Genomic DNA, 15,745 nt, shown 5'->3' with positions numbered 1-15,745 from the left:
ACCCAAAAAAAATCATTTCTTGTACCCTGCGTTCTGTCTAAGACAAGACAACCCCTTTTATCACTGATGCTTCCTGAACTCCTCCCTACCTTACACTAGACACCGCGTTATTATTATTAATCACTCGCTACACTTTTAAATACCCGTACTCTTAACGGCTTGTTTTTTTAAAATTCACCCATTATACACAACACAACTCATTCATAAAAGATTCAATCGCCGCCTTCGTCTCACGTGACTTTGTGACGTAATGAAAATCACCGCTAGGCCGCGCCGCGGTTATGTCTATTTATAGCATGACCGATTTATGACGTATTCGCGTGGTTTATTTTTTCTCTCTATTTAACAGTGCAACACATTCGTGTGTGTTCGGAACAACATAGATTTAGGGCCCAAAATAACAGCGGGCTTTAAGTAAATAGAGTTAATCTAGCCATCTTGAATGGCTCGAAAACATCGCAGCTATAATACGGACACTTGGGTAGTGACCTTGAAAACTAAGAGGTATAGAAAAACAATCCTTAAGCCTTTTCAGTTAATTCAATATTTTAAATTAAATATCAATCTACTTGATTTATAAATTAAGTAAAACGCTTTTAATACATATATTCATCGTGGTCTTTTATTTTTTCGAAATCAAAGAGATACATTAAAGTTTACGTTAATATAATATGTTAATTTATCAAGAAAATTTGCAAGATTGTATTGGCCTTATGCCAAAGTGGTCTTATGATCTTCCTAATCGCCTGCTAAGATGGGCGGGAAAAAGGTATGCTTATACCTTCTAGATATCAAGCAGGACATTTAAACCGTATTTTATATTGAGTAAAAATCGAACGGACATACGAAGCCGATAGACCCACGAAATCGTTTCGTTTAGATGGAGTACAGTCGACCTGTAGTCACGTGACAAGAATCAGCCTACAAGTGTGTATGGACAGCGGACAGTACTAATGCCAAGAATGTCGTTTGGACTTTGGCCAGCCTTGACATTGTCTATGTGAAAAACGCGGGTTCATAAACGCGCGATTGATTCAGGTTTTTTTTCCTACTGATGCAGTTATAGTAGAACCACCACTTGTCTTGGGATTGTTGTTGGTGGTGGTGGGGGGGGGGGGGGGGGGGGCGAACCTTATGCTTACCAACAAAAGGTAACTAATCTTTTGATTATTAGTTATTATTAAAAAAAATATATTTTACATGGCCTAAGCTATTCTGTTGATAACACTTCTGAATGTAAATTTGTAAAGCTATTGGTAAAATTTCAGAAGGGACATGTTGGCCTAGTTTCCCTCAACCCTTAAATAATTAGAAAAAAAAATATTGAATTGAATTAGTATATACTTAACAATTGTCCGAACACATCTGAAACTCTGAATATATAACACAACCATAACATTAAACCCAGCGCACTGAAAATCTCAACAAGGAAAGAAGATAGGAAGATTTGGAGCAAAAATAATCAGGATTATCCCTTTATCCCAAGCTTACTGTGTACCAGAAGCCGGTAGATGATTCACAGCTATAATATTTTGTTTCAGTGGCGTAGGCAAAGGGGGGGGGGGGGTAGAGAGGGTTATAACCCCTCCCATGGACCCACATCCATATATATATATATATATATATATATATATATATATATATATATATATATATATATATATATATATATATATATATATATATATATATATATATATATATATATACATTTATATTTATGCATTTATACATATGGAAAAATGTTTGAACCCCTCCCATGACAAATCCCTGGCTACGCCACTATTTTGTTTTACATATAGGCTAGTAAAGGCGTCGCTATAAAACTGTAATTATAAAAACTAAATGAACAGCTATAAACGTATTACAATGACATCTATTTCTTTAACTGCAGTGTGCTCTGTTTAGTTTACGAGTGTAATGAGCGAGCATTGATTTGTATCCATGGCGTCACGGGGCGGGGCGTGGGGAGCTCTGGGGTGACACCATTTATTGGGGACACCACGACGAAAAAATCATAAAAATTTAACGTCGAAACAATGTTTTATCAGTTTAAAACAACAAAACAGCAGGGGGGGGGGGGGGGTGGCGGGAAAGGTGACACTAAATCGAAAATGCAAAATTATTGGAGAGGGGTGGGTCTTCTTTTAAAAAAATCTCATTTAAAACACAAATTCCATTCGAATTTTTTCTAGACCTCTTTATAATTTGTAGAGAAATCTGTTTTAAAACGTATTTGTTTCTACTAATTTAGGATAGTGAATTTTTTTTTCTAATTTGTTATACTTTTGGCGTGGAGAGGAGTTGATGCGGCTGTAACTTTAATAGATACGATTGTTAACTTTGTTTAAATGATTATTTTAAAATTTTCAATACATGGCCTTGCACATGCCTTCTTGCGTGCTTCTTGTTTTAAAAAACAACAATTTTCATTGGATCGTTTTTAAAGTGCAGCCCTTTGTTTCCTCTCGCGTGTGAAAAAAAACCTACTTTATAATTTAACAGAAATCAATAAGGCTATAATCATATAATCTCCCCCGATCTAGAATTTAAAGAACAGAAAAATATCGAAAGATAAAAGAAAGAAGAATAAATTATAATAATCATAATTAATAATCATTTATAACTATGCGAACCTACTTTAAATGCATTACCAATCAAGAAATTTAATGTGTTGGTTTAATGTGGTTTAAGCTTATTATGTTAATTTCTTAGGTCTTAGGGTGTGTGAGAGATTTCGTATACAAAGCGCAAACGAGATAATTTTGACTTGCCTTAATCCTCTTTAATCCTTGTGGAGCATAGGTCATCAACCATAACCTTTCATTTTGTCCGGACTCCGTCTCCAGGTCTGTCGTGGGCCGTGGGCGCCATCTCTTTCGTTTTTCCTTGGGAGTTCCAATCTAGCGCCTGGCGTGTCACATGAGTTCGCCCTTTCACAGTGGGTCCCACCCATTTGTACTGTCATGAGCGTGTCCGTCTGCATAGGTTTATGTTGGACACTTTGTCCTGCCACCTCAATTTCACAACCTGAAAGAGTTAAATCTTAACACCATCCTATCTGTAAACTAAACTTTACGTAAGGGTGGACAATGGCGGTTACTTGAGGGCGGGAGGGCGTCATTTTTCTGTATTTCTGTCTTAATAAAATTTTACCTGCACAAAAATAGACTTCATAAAGTCCAACCCTATCCCGAAATTGCACCTATAACAGAAGCCCAACCATGTGCCCACATTACATCTACACATAAAATTCAACTTTAGGAGTAAGCTCATGGGAAATCAAAATGTGATACTATTTAGGCTCGAATCAATGCCCAATTTTTAAGATCCCAATCATTTAATCAACGATGTAATTACATTACAAGGATAACATCAAGTATTCTTTTCTTCCTAATTTAACTTGAAGACCTACATTTCGCCAATAGCTAGAATAATTTACATTAACTTATTCAGTTTTACTTTTCTAATTCCGCACAATTAATTTAACACTGTCTCTCTCTCTCTCTTGCCCCCTCCCCCCCCCCCCCCCCCCAACACACACCATCCCCTTACTTTATTCACAACGGTGTTTTCAGTATTTTCACTGACTCTATGCGCCAACTAATGCAAAGAAGGGGGGAAAAAAGCGCTGGCAAGTCGCCAAGTAGTTGCCCGCCATTTTGATACGTTCCGCGATCTCTTGCATTTATTTTTTAGGCTCGCCTGCCGTATGCAGTGTGCAGCCATGTTGAATTTTTCCCCAGCCTTAGTTTAGAAATCGTTCTGCAGCCATCGTTAAAACGTACGGCTGGTGGTAGAGACTGAAGAACATTTAAAAAAAAAAAGTTCTTGGCGTTTTATGGCGGTAACTTCTAGTTGTAGCACTAGCCGAGCACACATTACACAAGCGTGTAGATCTAACTCTTCTGTGCTATGACCTGCTGACTTTAAAATACTATAATGTGAAAATCTCCTAAATGTTTTTTTTTTGTTCTGTAGTAGTGCAAATAACATATTTTAAAAAAAAATAGTTCTCATTCTTGATTTATAACAGCGATGTTTAATAATACAATTTAAATAAATAAAAAAAAAACCAACAACAACACAACAGTCATTGTGTCGTGGGAAAAAAAGCAACACAACCAGACATACTCTACTTCGACATGACCTAGAGAACCTTAACAAACTAACAAGTCTATTTTCAGCAGCTTAAAAAACGCGTATGCTCAATTATTTAGTCTATCTCAAAGACAAATGGCTTACAGATGGTGTTGTGCAACTTATCTTAACTTTTTTTCTAGTCGATATTTTATTTGGGCCAAAGACTATCCCAAAATAGCCTGACCATTTGAATTACTTTAAACGGATTAAGTAGTATTATTGATAACATGAAAAAGGGATTAGCTTTTACTTTCTCATTAAAGGGAGTATTGTAATCGTGCAATAAAAATTGTAAATCGATTTCCACTAAATAATATGACAAATCCAAGTATAATTTAATTAGTTTGTATTTGCCTATTATTCTGCTTGCGCATTTTTTTCTGGGATACAACAGGTACACAAAAGTCAAGGGAGCTCACTCCCGCTTTTATCTCTTACACCATAGAGGGAAGACCAGAGTAAAGAGTAGGCATCCACCAGAGATGGGAAGACCAATGTCAACAAACTCAACTCTGAGCTTGTGATAAACATTAGAGCTTCATTTTCAAGTTATAAAACATGGTTGTTTAGGCCCCATCCTTCTTGTATTTTTTTAAAATTTTGCATGCACTTTGTTTCACAGCCAGCATTTTTAAATAGTCTGAGCCCGTTTTCAATCTTGATTTCAGCATCTTGATACACACAGTATCCATTTACACAATTAACTAATTTATAGGGCTCTGACAACCTACACAAATCAAGAGTTTGCACCATCTTGACAACACACAAACAAGAGCACACAAGAATTGTATAAAAAGAGGTATACTTTTATGGTACTTTCACTTTAATTTTCTAAACAGCTGTACATAGAGGCAGGAGACCAAACCAATACAAGTGTTTTAAAATAACTGAGGCTGATCACCACTGGGTATTATGGCCATCAAGTTTTCTTTTAACTTATACACTGACAATATTTAAATTATTATGATATGATGAATTTGTATGGTATCATTCACTTAATTCCATTGACAAAATGATTGATTAAAAAAACAAAAAGGCAAACTATTCCTGTGAGGTGGATACCAGCAGATGTTGAAGTTACAAACCAAGACATTATTCACAGAATAAATATTAAGAGTATAATCATTATGAGCAGAAAAGATGAGGTTTTTTTTATACAAACACAAGAAAAAAAACAACCCTTCTCTAAATGATGCTTTTAAATATAGATGAAAAATTTAAATGGTAAACTGTTAACTATTCATATTATAAAACAAGAGGAACAAAATGTAATCTTTTATGTTGAAACAAAATAACCTGCACTTTAACAATTGAAAACACTTCAAATAAAAATTTTCTGAATATATATATATTATATACAAAATTTGTTTACAAAAAGAAAACCCCACAAGAATAATATGCAAAAGGAGCACAATTTTATATGGAGCATTTTGACAACATTAAAAAATAACTTTAATGTATGCAATACATATATTTTTAGCACTTAGAAAGGTCACAGACAGTTTGGATTGAAACACAAACATTCATGGTGTGGAAACCACATTGTAACAGTTGAAAATATTTCTTTTCAATATACCCAGGTTTTGGTGCAATGAATAGGTATCCGAAGAAAAAAATGAATTGAGGTTTAGTTTTTGTTGCCAACAAATTTGAACATATGAAACATTAGATGTAGTAAAGAATTTGAGTCTACAAAATTGAGAAATGGTAAAAAAGATATGGGGTGAAGATGGTCATGATTATACCAAGAGCTAGAAACAAAAATGGTTATTTGAATGAGTTAATGTTTCTTGTTAAAATTTATCAATAGATGAAAATAAATTAAATCCTTGTTTTTTTAATAAAAGAATTATAAAGATTTGAATCATTTCTCCAGTTATTGCTTTATTTGAAAAATGCTTTAGATACTTTCCAAAATAAACAATAAATTGAAATCAGGCAGAAATATAATCTTGTTTCTTTTGAGATGAGCTTAACAATTGAATGTCCAAGTCCTTTAAACAGCAGAAGGTTTTTGGAGACCAAGGTCAACTGTAAGTGGGCTGGAACAAACAGCCCCAGATGCATTACAACTGACCAACAGCCTGTTGCAAATTAAATACAGATGTATCACTTGAGTACTAACTTTTAATTAATTCTCAACCAACTAACCAGTCCAACATTATTGATCTCCTACTCAGCAATGAAACAAGTGAAGGAGACAAGACATGTAAAGAGAAGCTGAGTTTCTGTAAACATGTTTAGCAAAGTCTGTTGCCTGGTTCTGTAGTTAGTGCATTGTTTTGGGACAGTGTGGATTTGTCAAAAGGCATGCAACTAATTGCACAAGTAACCCAAGGAGCTCAAATGGTGAGAGACAGAAAATGCATCTCAAAACGAGTTATCAAATGTGGAAAAAGGCACTATAACAAATAGTACATGAACATGAGGTAGCAACAAAACCTTGCCAACATTTCCTTTCTAGTTTTTTTTTCTTTAAAAGGTTTTTGAGAACAAGAAAATAAATTACTTGAAAGATTCATAATATGGAGAAATTAAAAAAGCACTTTGGGAAATTTTCTGTTTAAGTAAATGAGTGGGGAGGAGACATGAAAGGAAGAAATAACTTGAACAGTGGTGCAGTTTCTAGCCAGCTTACGTTAAGAATAACTGATTTTAATGATGCCATTTTTGTCACAAAGAATGGTTAGCCATGAACAAAGCAGCGTGTATGTGTGTACATTGTTTTTTTAAGTTTATCTTTCAGTTTTCAATTCACATTTACAAAAAATTTTTTTTATTCATTCTCCTGGCAAACCTCAAACTATTTCATGCAAAACAGAAGAAAGTTTAATAAGTTAAGATGGTATTAAAAGTGTTTAAAAGCTTTAAAATGACTGAAACAATGATGAGAACAACCAATCACTGCCATCTCATACCAGTACACCACAGAATGTTTGCTGTGTTTTTAGTAGTCTGACAAAATTATTTAAGTGGTTAAAAATAATATAAACAGTTTTAGTAAAAGACTTAGCTGATTCATACCATTACACAGCAATACCTTTTGCTAAGAGATTTTTAACAAGGTGACAAAAATACCAGTTGTATAATGCTGAAACATGTACCAGTCATTTATAACCTCAACTTGATACAGCTTGATAAAAAATCATTGCAGCTTTATTGCAGTTCAAAATAAATGTTACATTTTTTACATCAGAATTTATTAAAATTAACACTAGTTGAATGCTTTTTTTAGAGTCTGAAATTAGAGCAAATGTTTTCAATGTAAGTAGAATCCCAAGATAATTTAAAACATTTTTCTTGTACCAGTTTTTTTTTTTTTTTAATTTAGAAATTAGAGTTGTTAGTATTGCTTTTTAGGATATAAATCTGAATCAGTAATAATTATTGATAATATAGAACTACTGTAGCTAAGGTGTTATCAATTATAAAAAGTCTGTCCATATTAAGTCAGAGCAGTAGTGCTGCATATTTCATGAACCATGATAATATTTTTTTAACATTCGAATCATTATTTTAACAACTGCAGATGTCACTATTGAGTCTATTTTCTAAAGAGTTTAACAATAGCTACTGATGAGATGAAATAGTCGTATTATAAGAAAAGCAAACCAATACAAAATGTGGTAGAAGGAAGCTCACTTGCAATATATAAAACTAAAACCCTATAAAGAATATGGTATATTTGAAGTAGCAGGTCAATATTGCCCATATCTTTTTACTACATCAGCAAGCAAGAAAAAAAAATTGCTCAAGCTTTGTGAGCAAAAATTTTAACTGCCTTTGTGTGTGTGTGTGATCTTTAAACATGAACATTCAACCACTGCAATTAAAGCAGCATACAGTTTGAAGATAAAACTATGGCCATCAGCTTACTTATGTAGTTTTCTTATAAATAAGCAGTGAGATACACCCTTTGAATGAACTGTGAGTTCTTATATAGAAACAAAAATTAAAATATTGACATACATTTTAAAACTATCTTTAACAGATAGCTTACAAATGTTCTCCAATAAACATGAAATACTATCAACTGTTAAGTTAAAAAAAATTAAAAATGATGACAAATATAATAGAATTGGTAGTTACTAAACTTTTTTTTATTCACAACTGTAAAACAGTTCATAAATCAGAAAAAATGTTTTATTTAGCAGTAGATTCATTTTATTATTTAAAAGTGTTAATAAAAGCTGCTTTGCAAAATTCAAATCATACAAAAGTAAGTAGCTATTAGAATAGTTTGAGCTAATCTACGATATTTACAAGTAATATAGTATGCACTGAAAATTTTTGTTTTAAAAACGACAAAACAGAAATCTCTGTTAGTAAATCAGGGACATTTTTCTCCACATACATTAGTGAAATGTATTCAAAATGAATGATCGGTACCGGTATATATTCTTATTAAAAAGTAGAAGTTTGATAATCCTTATTATGTTATCTGATACATGACAAATACAAATCCTTTTCTTCTTCAACTGTAAACTAATTCCAAAAAAAGCTCAGAAATGTGTAAAGTGTTTATGAAAAAAAAAACACATTTTTTGTTAATTCTTTTAACAGTTATCACATATTTTTTAAGACTGAACTAGAATATGTGGAAAAAAAAATATTTTTTACAGATGAAGATGAGCAACAACCATTACATTAATTACAAATGATTATAATTTCAACAGCAACAAATTCCATTATATCCTTCTGCCTCTTGCCATATCACAAAACAAGATTTAATTATCAATGACATAAAGCTAAATTTACAGCCAATACAAAATGCACAAAATGAATGTACTGATAAAATTTAAAACTATTGTCTCTTTAAAAATGAAAAGTAACCTCATTCAAAAATAAATCACATCTGATTTTTAAAAATAAAATAAAAAGGAACAAAAAATTATTTGGGTACATCACGAACAATAGTATCTCCTGTTCAAACAAAGGACATAAGGATTATATACAATAATATAGGTTAGAAAAAAAATTTGCTTTCTAAGCATAATTTAGTGTGGAAATAAACCAATTCACAGCAAAAGGTTATGAATTTAACTATACATTAAGTAGGATTTTAAAATCTAAACTTAAAAAACAAAGAACTTAACCGAGTCACTAATTAAGTGTTCTTAGCATGCAATTGCAAATAATATACAGTTGAAGTCCATATGCCAGGCATAAAAACTTACTTAACTATACTTTTTCTAAAATGATCAGTACCTATTGTAAATTATAGATTTGCAATAAAAAAGAACAAAAAGAAATAAGCTCAAGTAATGGAGAGAGAAAAGCTTAAATTGATTGAAAAATTATGAAATAAAAATTCTGGCATTTTCTTTGCTGTAAAAAAAATTTGATTACAAAACAAAATTGATTTTAAAAAGAAAAGATAAATTCAATACACAGCCAAAATAAAAACCATCTACAAGCTGATATAAGGGATAAAAATGTATATATTTTAGTTTTAATTTCTCAAATATTCCACTTTAAGAATGTTGTAGTTTTATCAATATGATGATAAAAGTTTTACGGCAATAGAGGGTTTAATAGCGTATCACAATCTTAGTAACAAATATGTGGTCAAACTATAAAATCCAACAATCCATTATCGCAGGATAAAATAGAAACCACAGCAACAGCTTGTTAATGTAGCTGGTAATGGGGTAAAAACTGAGGCATTGATGTTAACTACAGGCAGATTATGTTAATTTTTAAGTTTTGGAGGTAAGTTTCAAATTAAAGTTTTTTATCTCTTCTCTTTTAACTTATGGTGTTGTTTATAAAATAGTCATTCAACTGACATAGGTATTTATATACAAAATAACAAACCACTGTAAATTTAGAATTACCATACCTCAGTGTGTTGTGAAAACAAACTAGCATCAACTTGGGTTATGTCACTGTATTTTTAACAGTTTGTTTTATGCAGTTCATAACGTTTTCAAATTATAATCATGCCACCTTACCAATGAGATTAAGCATATCCAATCGAGATAGAGAGCACAGGAACTGGTGACATTAGTAGCACACTTATCACCGAATAAACAATCCAGAAATTACATTTAACGAAACAAAAAAAAAACAACAGTTCCTTAATAACGACATCAGAATTGTGTGTAAAGGATCTCTGTACAAGTATCCAAATCAACATGAAATGAATCCATGTCACATAATTTTTTTTAAAATTCCTCACTGACCAACACTTTGTACCATTTCAAATGTTTTAAAATTGTACATGAAAATTTTGTACAAAAAGTATCACATACTTGAATAACACATTCCTCTTTACAAAACACAAACAAAAAAATCCAGCAAGAGAATCTACAATGTCAAGTTATAGCAGCTGAAAAACCACAATGTTAGCATCTGAACACAAACACTTAATGCACTACATTTTGTCCAATAGATGAATTGGGCCCAGCATCAAAATTAAAATCTAAGCTTCCTTCAAGTGATAGTTCCTGTTTTATGACCTCGTTCATGTCGTAGTCCAGTCCACACATAACATCTGCATCAATGTCCAGTGGCGGAACTCCAATACCATTACTATTAATAAGAATATTATCAGCGTAGTTTTCATTAATCACACGTAGGTGACCATTCAAAGGGTGATGAGAACCAACATTATTAGAGAGATGGTTCATTCTGGCTCCAATAAGACCATTGCTCATATTGCTTGTATTTGAATTAGATCTGGAAGGTGAGTGGTTGTTCAACGTAATGTAGGTGGGAGATGAATTGGTTGTGTTTGGGGTAGACCTAAAAGCAGAACCCCCTTTGGTAAGGGCTAAGCGCAGTATAGAAGCCTGCTCTGACGTGGTGATGGGCTGCTGGTGTTGTGGAACAATATGTCTGTTTTGCTGAGGTGAGACCTGACAATTGAGCATGTTCATTGAGTGTTGTCCATTGACAAGCCTCGCCTGAGGCTGTGGGCTGAGGTGTGTGTTGTAGGAGCCATTATTGGGACTGCCCTGCTGAGATCGTTCTGGAGAGTTAAGCTGCTGTGTATTTACAGACAGCGTCCCTGATGTTGTCATGTGCACTGGAGAAAGTTCTTCTACCTCAAGCTTTATTTTAGTAAGGGAGTCAGAATATTCATCATTCAACTCATTCTGCAGAAAATTTGGAGGACCATTGTTGACTGGGCTTGGCCTACACTGCAGGTGTAAATTATTGTTATAGTTCTGCCTTTGGTAGTCAATGCCATTCATTGGCTGCTGTTTAGGATAAGGTGGTGGCGCTGGTAGATGTGTGTACTGATTCTCCATGCCAGATGATGGGTCAACATTACCATAAGAGTCCCTTGATCCCCCTGAAATGTAGGGGTCTCTCAGTCCAGGCACCATGTCCTGATTAGACAGTTTCATACCATCTACCACAAGATCTACTAGATCAGAATAGCTTTCTCCAGTAGGATACAGTGGTGAGTTGCTGACATCCTGATCCCACATGGGTGGACCTTGGTTGTCATCAACATCAGGCTCAACAGCAGATTGTATTGGAGTCAAACGACCACAGCTACTTGCATTTGAACTGGCCCTCTGCCTGAAATCTCCATAGTTTGTTATATTTATATATTCAAGGTTGTCATCACTTATGCCAGGAGAGAGGGTCCCTCCATTTTCTGCAGCTCTCAATGCTTCTATCTTCTTTCGAACTCGCCCTCGCTTTTTCTCAAAACTCTTAGTCTCCATACTTCCTGCTCTCCTTCTGGGTGTTTTGCCAGGCTTAGCATCAGGGTTCAGAACCCACCATGAACTTTTGCCAGTGCCTTCATTTTGAATACGCATGAAACGACTATGCAGGGAAAGATTATGTCTGATAGAGTTCTGAAACAAAAAAAAAAGTAAACAAATTAAGACTTTTGTAAGAAAGTGTAAAAATTATGATCACTATGCTACCATCTAATTATTTACACAGCCAAGATTAAATAATCTTTATCATCATCAGTTTTAACTAACACAGTAAAAGACTGCCAAGATATACACACTAGACATTGCAACAGTAAGTAATATTTATGGGTACCTTTAGACTTTATGGTTTATTATCAAACAATAATTTACTGAACATATATGATAACCCTTGACAATGAATTCACATCTCCTATACTTTAAAGTTTACATGGAAAAATACTAAAACTTGAAAATGCCTAATAATTGTTGCTATGAAAGAACTATATTATTCATCATCCAATAAAATGCTCTTAACTATAACTAGATGTGATGTTGATTACAAACTAAGTAAATAACAATCTTTATAAAAAAAAAGCAGGCATAGCACCAAAAACTTAATTCAGATTACACAGCTAAGATGAAAAAGAAACCCCTTCCTGAGCCTCACTTCATTTCCATACCCAAAAATAGAATATGCCTCTGTACTTTAACAAAAATCAATATGTATTGCATTCACAATACCAGTAGGGCGTTACATTAATTACAAATGTTAAGAGCTCTTTTCCTAACTATAGGCTGATCAAACATTTAGTAAGTAGCAAACTCAATGCAAACATAAAAGCTGACTATCTTAATCTGATTAAAAATGAACATTCACCATGACCCACTTCTGCACAGAGTGACAGGTTTAGCTTTGGCAAGGGGCCAAAACCTTATGCTGTAACCCCTGCTAATAGTACAAGTTGGTTCTGTGCCCCATCCCTGTTTTCATATAGTACACCTAACAAGCTAAAAATAAATCAAGCACCTATACTGCCAAATAAAATATAATAAAACTATTCAAACTTTGAATTAAAGTACATAGATCTCTATATGATGAAATCCTGCAAAGAGGTTTAAACGTATTCCTTTTAATTATTTATACATTTTAAAAATTAAAAACAAGTCTGAAGATGCAGAAAACGTGCCTAACCTTAAACCATTAATAATTATAAATAGGTCTAATTTGAAACCTGAGTAGGGATTGAGGATACCAACAATTGAGTTAATTCAAATAAGATACAACTTAGATCTAATACAGGGCATGCATGCAACGTTTAAGCATTGAAGCATTATTTGTAGAGGAACATTTGATTCTAATAAAGGCGCAGCAGGCATTACATTAACTTAGTATAATAACATATTTCAATAATGGGTAAACAGAGCAACATTGCCATCTCAAACAACCAGAAATCAGCATCCTGATTTTAAGAACTATTTTACTACTATAACTGTAGTTTTACACCAAAAATGTTCTCACAATACCAAATCTAGATTATAAACCAAATTAATGGTTTCAATACTATAGTTAGCCAATAGCAGTGTATCTACATTGTAACCTAACCACTAGAGCAGTAAAGGAGATATTAAGACCAAGACCAGTAAAATGACTTGCCTGATACATTTTTGTTTTACGTTAAGCTATAACAACTTAATAATAGATCTAGAAAATAGATCTTATGTAACTCTAGGTCTTGTGTTTCATGGATTTTTTTTTTATTGAAGAGAAGATAGAGCCTTTTATAGGCCTACCAATATGAATACACCAGACCAATAGTCTAAATAATCAAAATTAATAGCGGGGTAACTAGATTTAGATCTAGTAACAATATGTATAAAAGGCCCAATTAAATTATGAGTGAGAATAGGCTTAGATCTCTATATAGATCTAGTATAGATCTATATATTAGATACTAGATGTATTAGTTATGTGAGTGAAAAGGCATTATTGTCCTCATAATTTACTAAAATAAAATGCTGTTGATAACTTTGCTGTTAAGAGATAAGAGGTCCAGTGAACACTGGTAATAATTTGTTAAATTATTAAGTTAGGTCCTATTGATTAGTACCATAACCAAAAGACCAACATTAGGTGATGATTGTCACATTGACATTGTGAGGGCAACTAAACAAGATCCTAAAATATTAAATATTTTAGATAGGCTTAGGCCAGCTTCTTCCAGCCCCCCCCCCAACGAGATGGAATTTATAGGCCCTATAGAAAATATAGGCCTATATAGTATAGATCTACTATTAACAGTGCCCCCCCCCATTTAGTCTATGAATAATGTCTAGTCTAAAAAGTGCAAGAAAAAAATGCAAACCTTCCATCCAGCAGAACTGGTGCTATCCCCCTTGTCTTTGAAATACGGCACGTTCTGAACCATCCAGTCATATATTTGTGATAGTGTCAATCGTTTTTCGGGGGAACTTTGAATTGCTTTTGTAATAAGGTCGGCATATGACAAGTTTCCCCAAGCATTTCTACGGGAGCCGCTTTTCTTAGCAGTTAATCCGAGAGGATCTTTAGCACCGTTATGTTGGTCTATTCCGTTACATCCATCATCTGCCCCAGGACTGCTCTGGGATTCTAATTCCCGAGAAGGTCTCAGGGGCCATGTATTAGAACGAGCTCTTGTTTGGGGTTCAAAGTTTGGGTCGAAATCAATTTCTATTTCATTATTTGCGTCCATTTTGAGGCCCTCGTATCCTTTTGCCTCGGCAAAGACTTTCACTAGCAATGACAGTTTGGTTTTAAAGTTGTAACACCACTAATCAAAATGAAATATCCAATACTGAAACAACACTTGCACGGTAATAATGATCCAGAAATTATGTGTACCACTCACATACTTAGCTTGTGTAAGAAATAAAGCAGTTACGGCTAATACGTGTGCATCCCGTACAACTGCACTACTACTAAAAGCAGTGAGAGCACCTTCGCGTATGACGTTATTTGTTGTCACGGGTGATTTGCATAGACATGTGCCACTGGCGCACGCACGTGCGCAGTGGTTTGTTGCGCAGTCGAAATGAAAACTTCCGTACAATATGGGGTTCTGACGAGGTTATTGTTTAAACAAAATATACATGGGGACCTATTATAAAAAGTATTAGATCTATGGGTTTCGCTGTAATAAGAGTTAATTTTAAAGTAATATTAGCCAATGTAACACGTATGAAAATTATTGATGAGATAATTAACAATTAATATAGATCTATAATCTTGATAATACAAGCTGTTGGTTAGTCTGTACAGAACACGAAACGTTAAACTTAAACTGGCCTATAAATAATACAATATAGGAGCTCTATTTTTTGTTGTTTTTCTTTATTATAGCTTGAATACTATACAGCGTTATATTCTTTTGATAAACATGTATTCATTTTTTAAACATCAAGCCTCCTTTTTTTTATAACTATGGTATGAACTAAAGATAAGCGCACATACTCTTCTATTAAAATTATAAAGGTTGATTTGTAAAATGGAACAAATCAAGAACGATAACAAAATAAAACAATCTTTTTAATCGTCAGTCATGGATTACTTCCCTTATAAAATAACTATGTTCAATGACTAAAAACACCGGTGGTGATTGGGATATGCCTAAAAAATAAATCGATAAAGGCATTAACAAATAATACTTATGACAATCCACAAATACATGAATTAATGTTTTATTATTTTTTATAGAATATGTTCAAATATAACAGTTAATATCATTTGTATTAGAAATAAATTAACTTTTCTAGTGTATTACAATATGTGTTTAAATGGATAGCTTAACAATATTTACATTGATTCATTTACATTAACCTAGTATGTTTAAAAAATTATTTTTGTGTCCTAAAACTCAAATATCCATTTTAAAAAGTACAGTAACGCAACAATGTTTAATAAA

At 33.2% G+C, this 15,745-nt stretch overlaps 1 protein-coding gene across 1 annotated transcript; it reads right to left on the bottom strand.

Moving 5' to 3' along the window:
* Positions 1 to 4,945: 4,945 nt before the first annotated feature.
* LOC131930373 (forkhead box protein O) lies at positions 4,946 to 14,805 on the bottom strand. The gene is made up of 2 exons (XM_059286832.1): positions 14,168 to 14,805; positions 4,946 to 11,960 (listed from the first exon to the last, which is right to left on the bottom strand). Exons 1-2 carry the CDS (start codon positions 14,534 to 14,536, stop codon positions 10,512 to 10,514), a joined length of 1,818 nt encoding a protein of 605 aa, XP_059142815.1. The 5' UTR covers positions 14,537 to 14,805; the 3' UTR covers positions 4,946 to 10,511.
* Positions 14,806 to 15,745: the final 940 nt, after the last annotated feature.

This window comes from Physella acuta, unplaced genomic scaffold, assembly GCF_028476545.2.
Source record: "Physella acuta isolate Inbredline_101_S28 unplaced genomic scaffold, ASM2847654v3 ptg001765l, whole genome shotgun sequence".
Lineage (NCBI taxonomy): Eukaryota > Metazoa > Mollusca > Gastropoda > Physidae > Physella > Physella acuta.
Note: the sequence above shows the minus strand (reverse complement) of the source record. Positions and strands in the feature narration are given on the sequence as shown.

Excerpts from the sequence above, each read along its gene's own strand:
- LOC131930373 (XM_059286832.1), bottom strand. The coding sequence starts at position 14,536 with ATGGACGCAAATAATGAAATAGAAATTGATTTCGACCCAAACTTTGAA. Across the intron at positions 11,961-14,167 it reads CCAGTTCTGCTGGATGGAAG|AACTCTATCAGACATAATCT; the intron begins GTTTGCATTTTT and ends TTTTTGTTTCAG.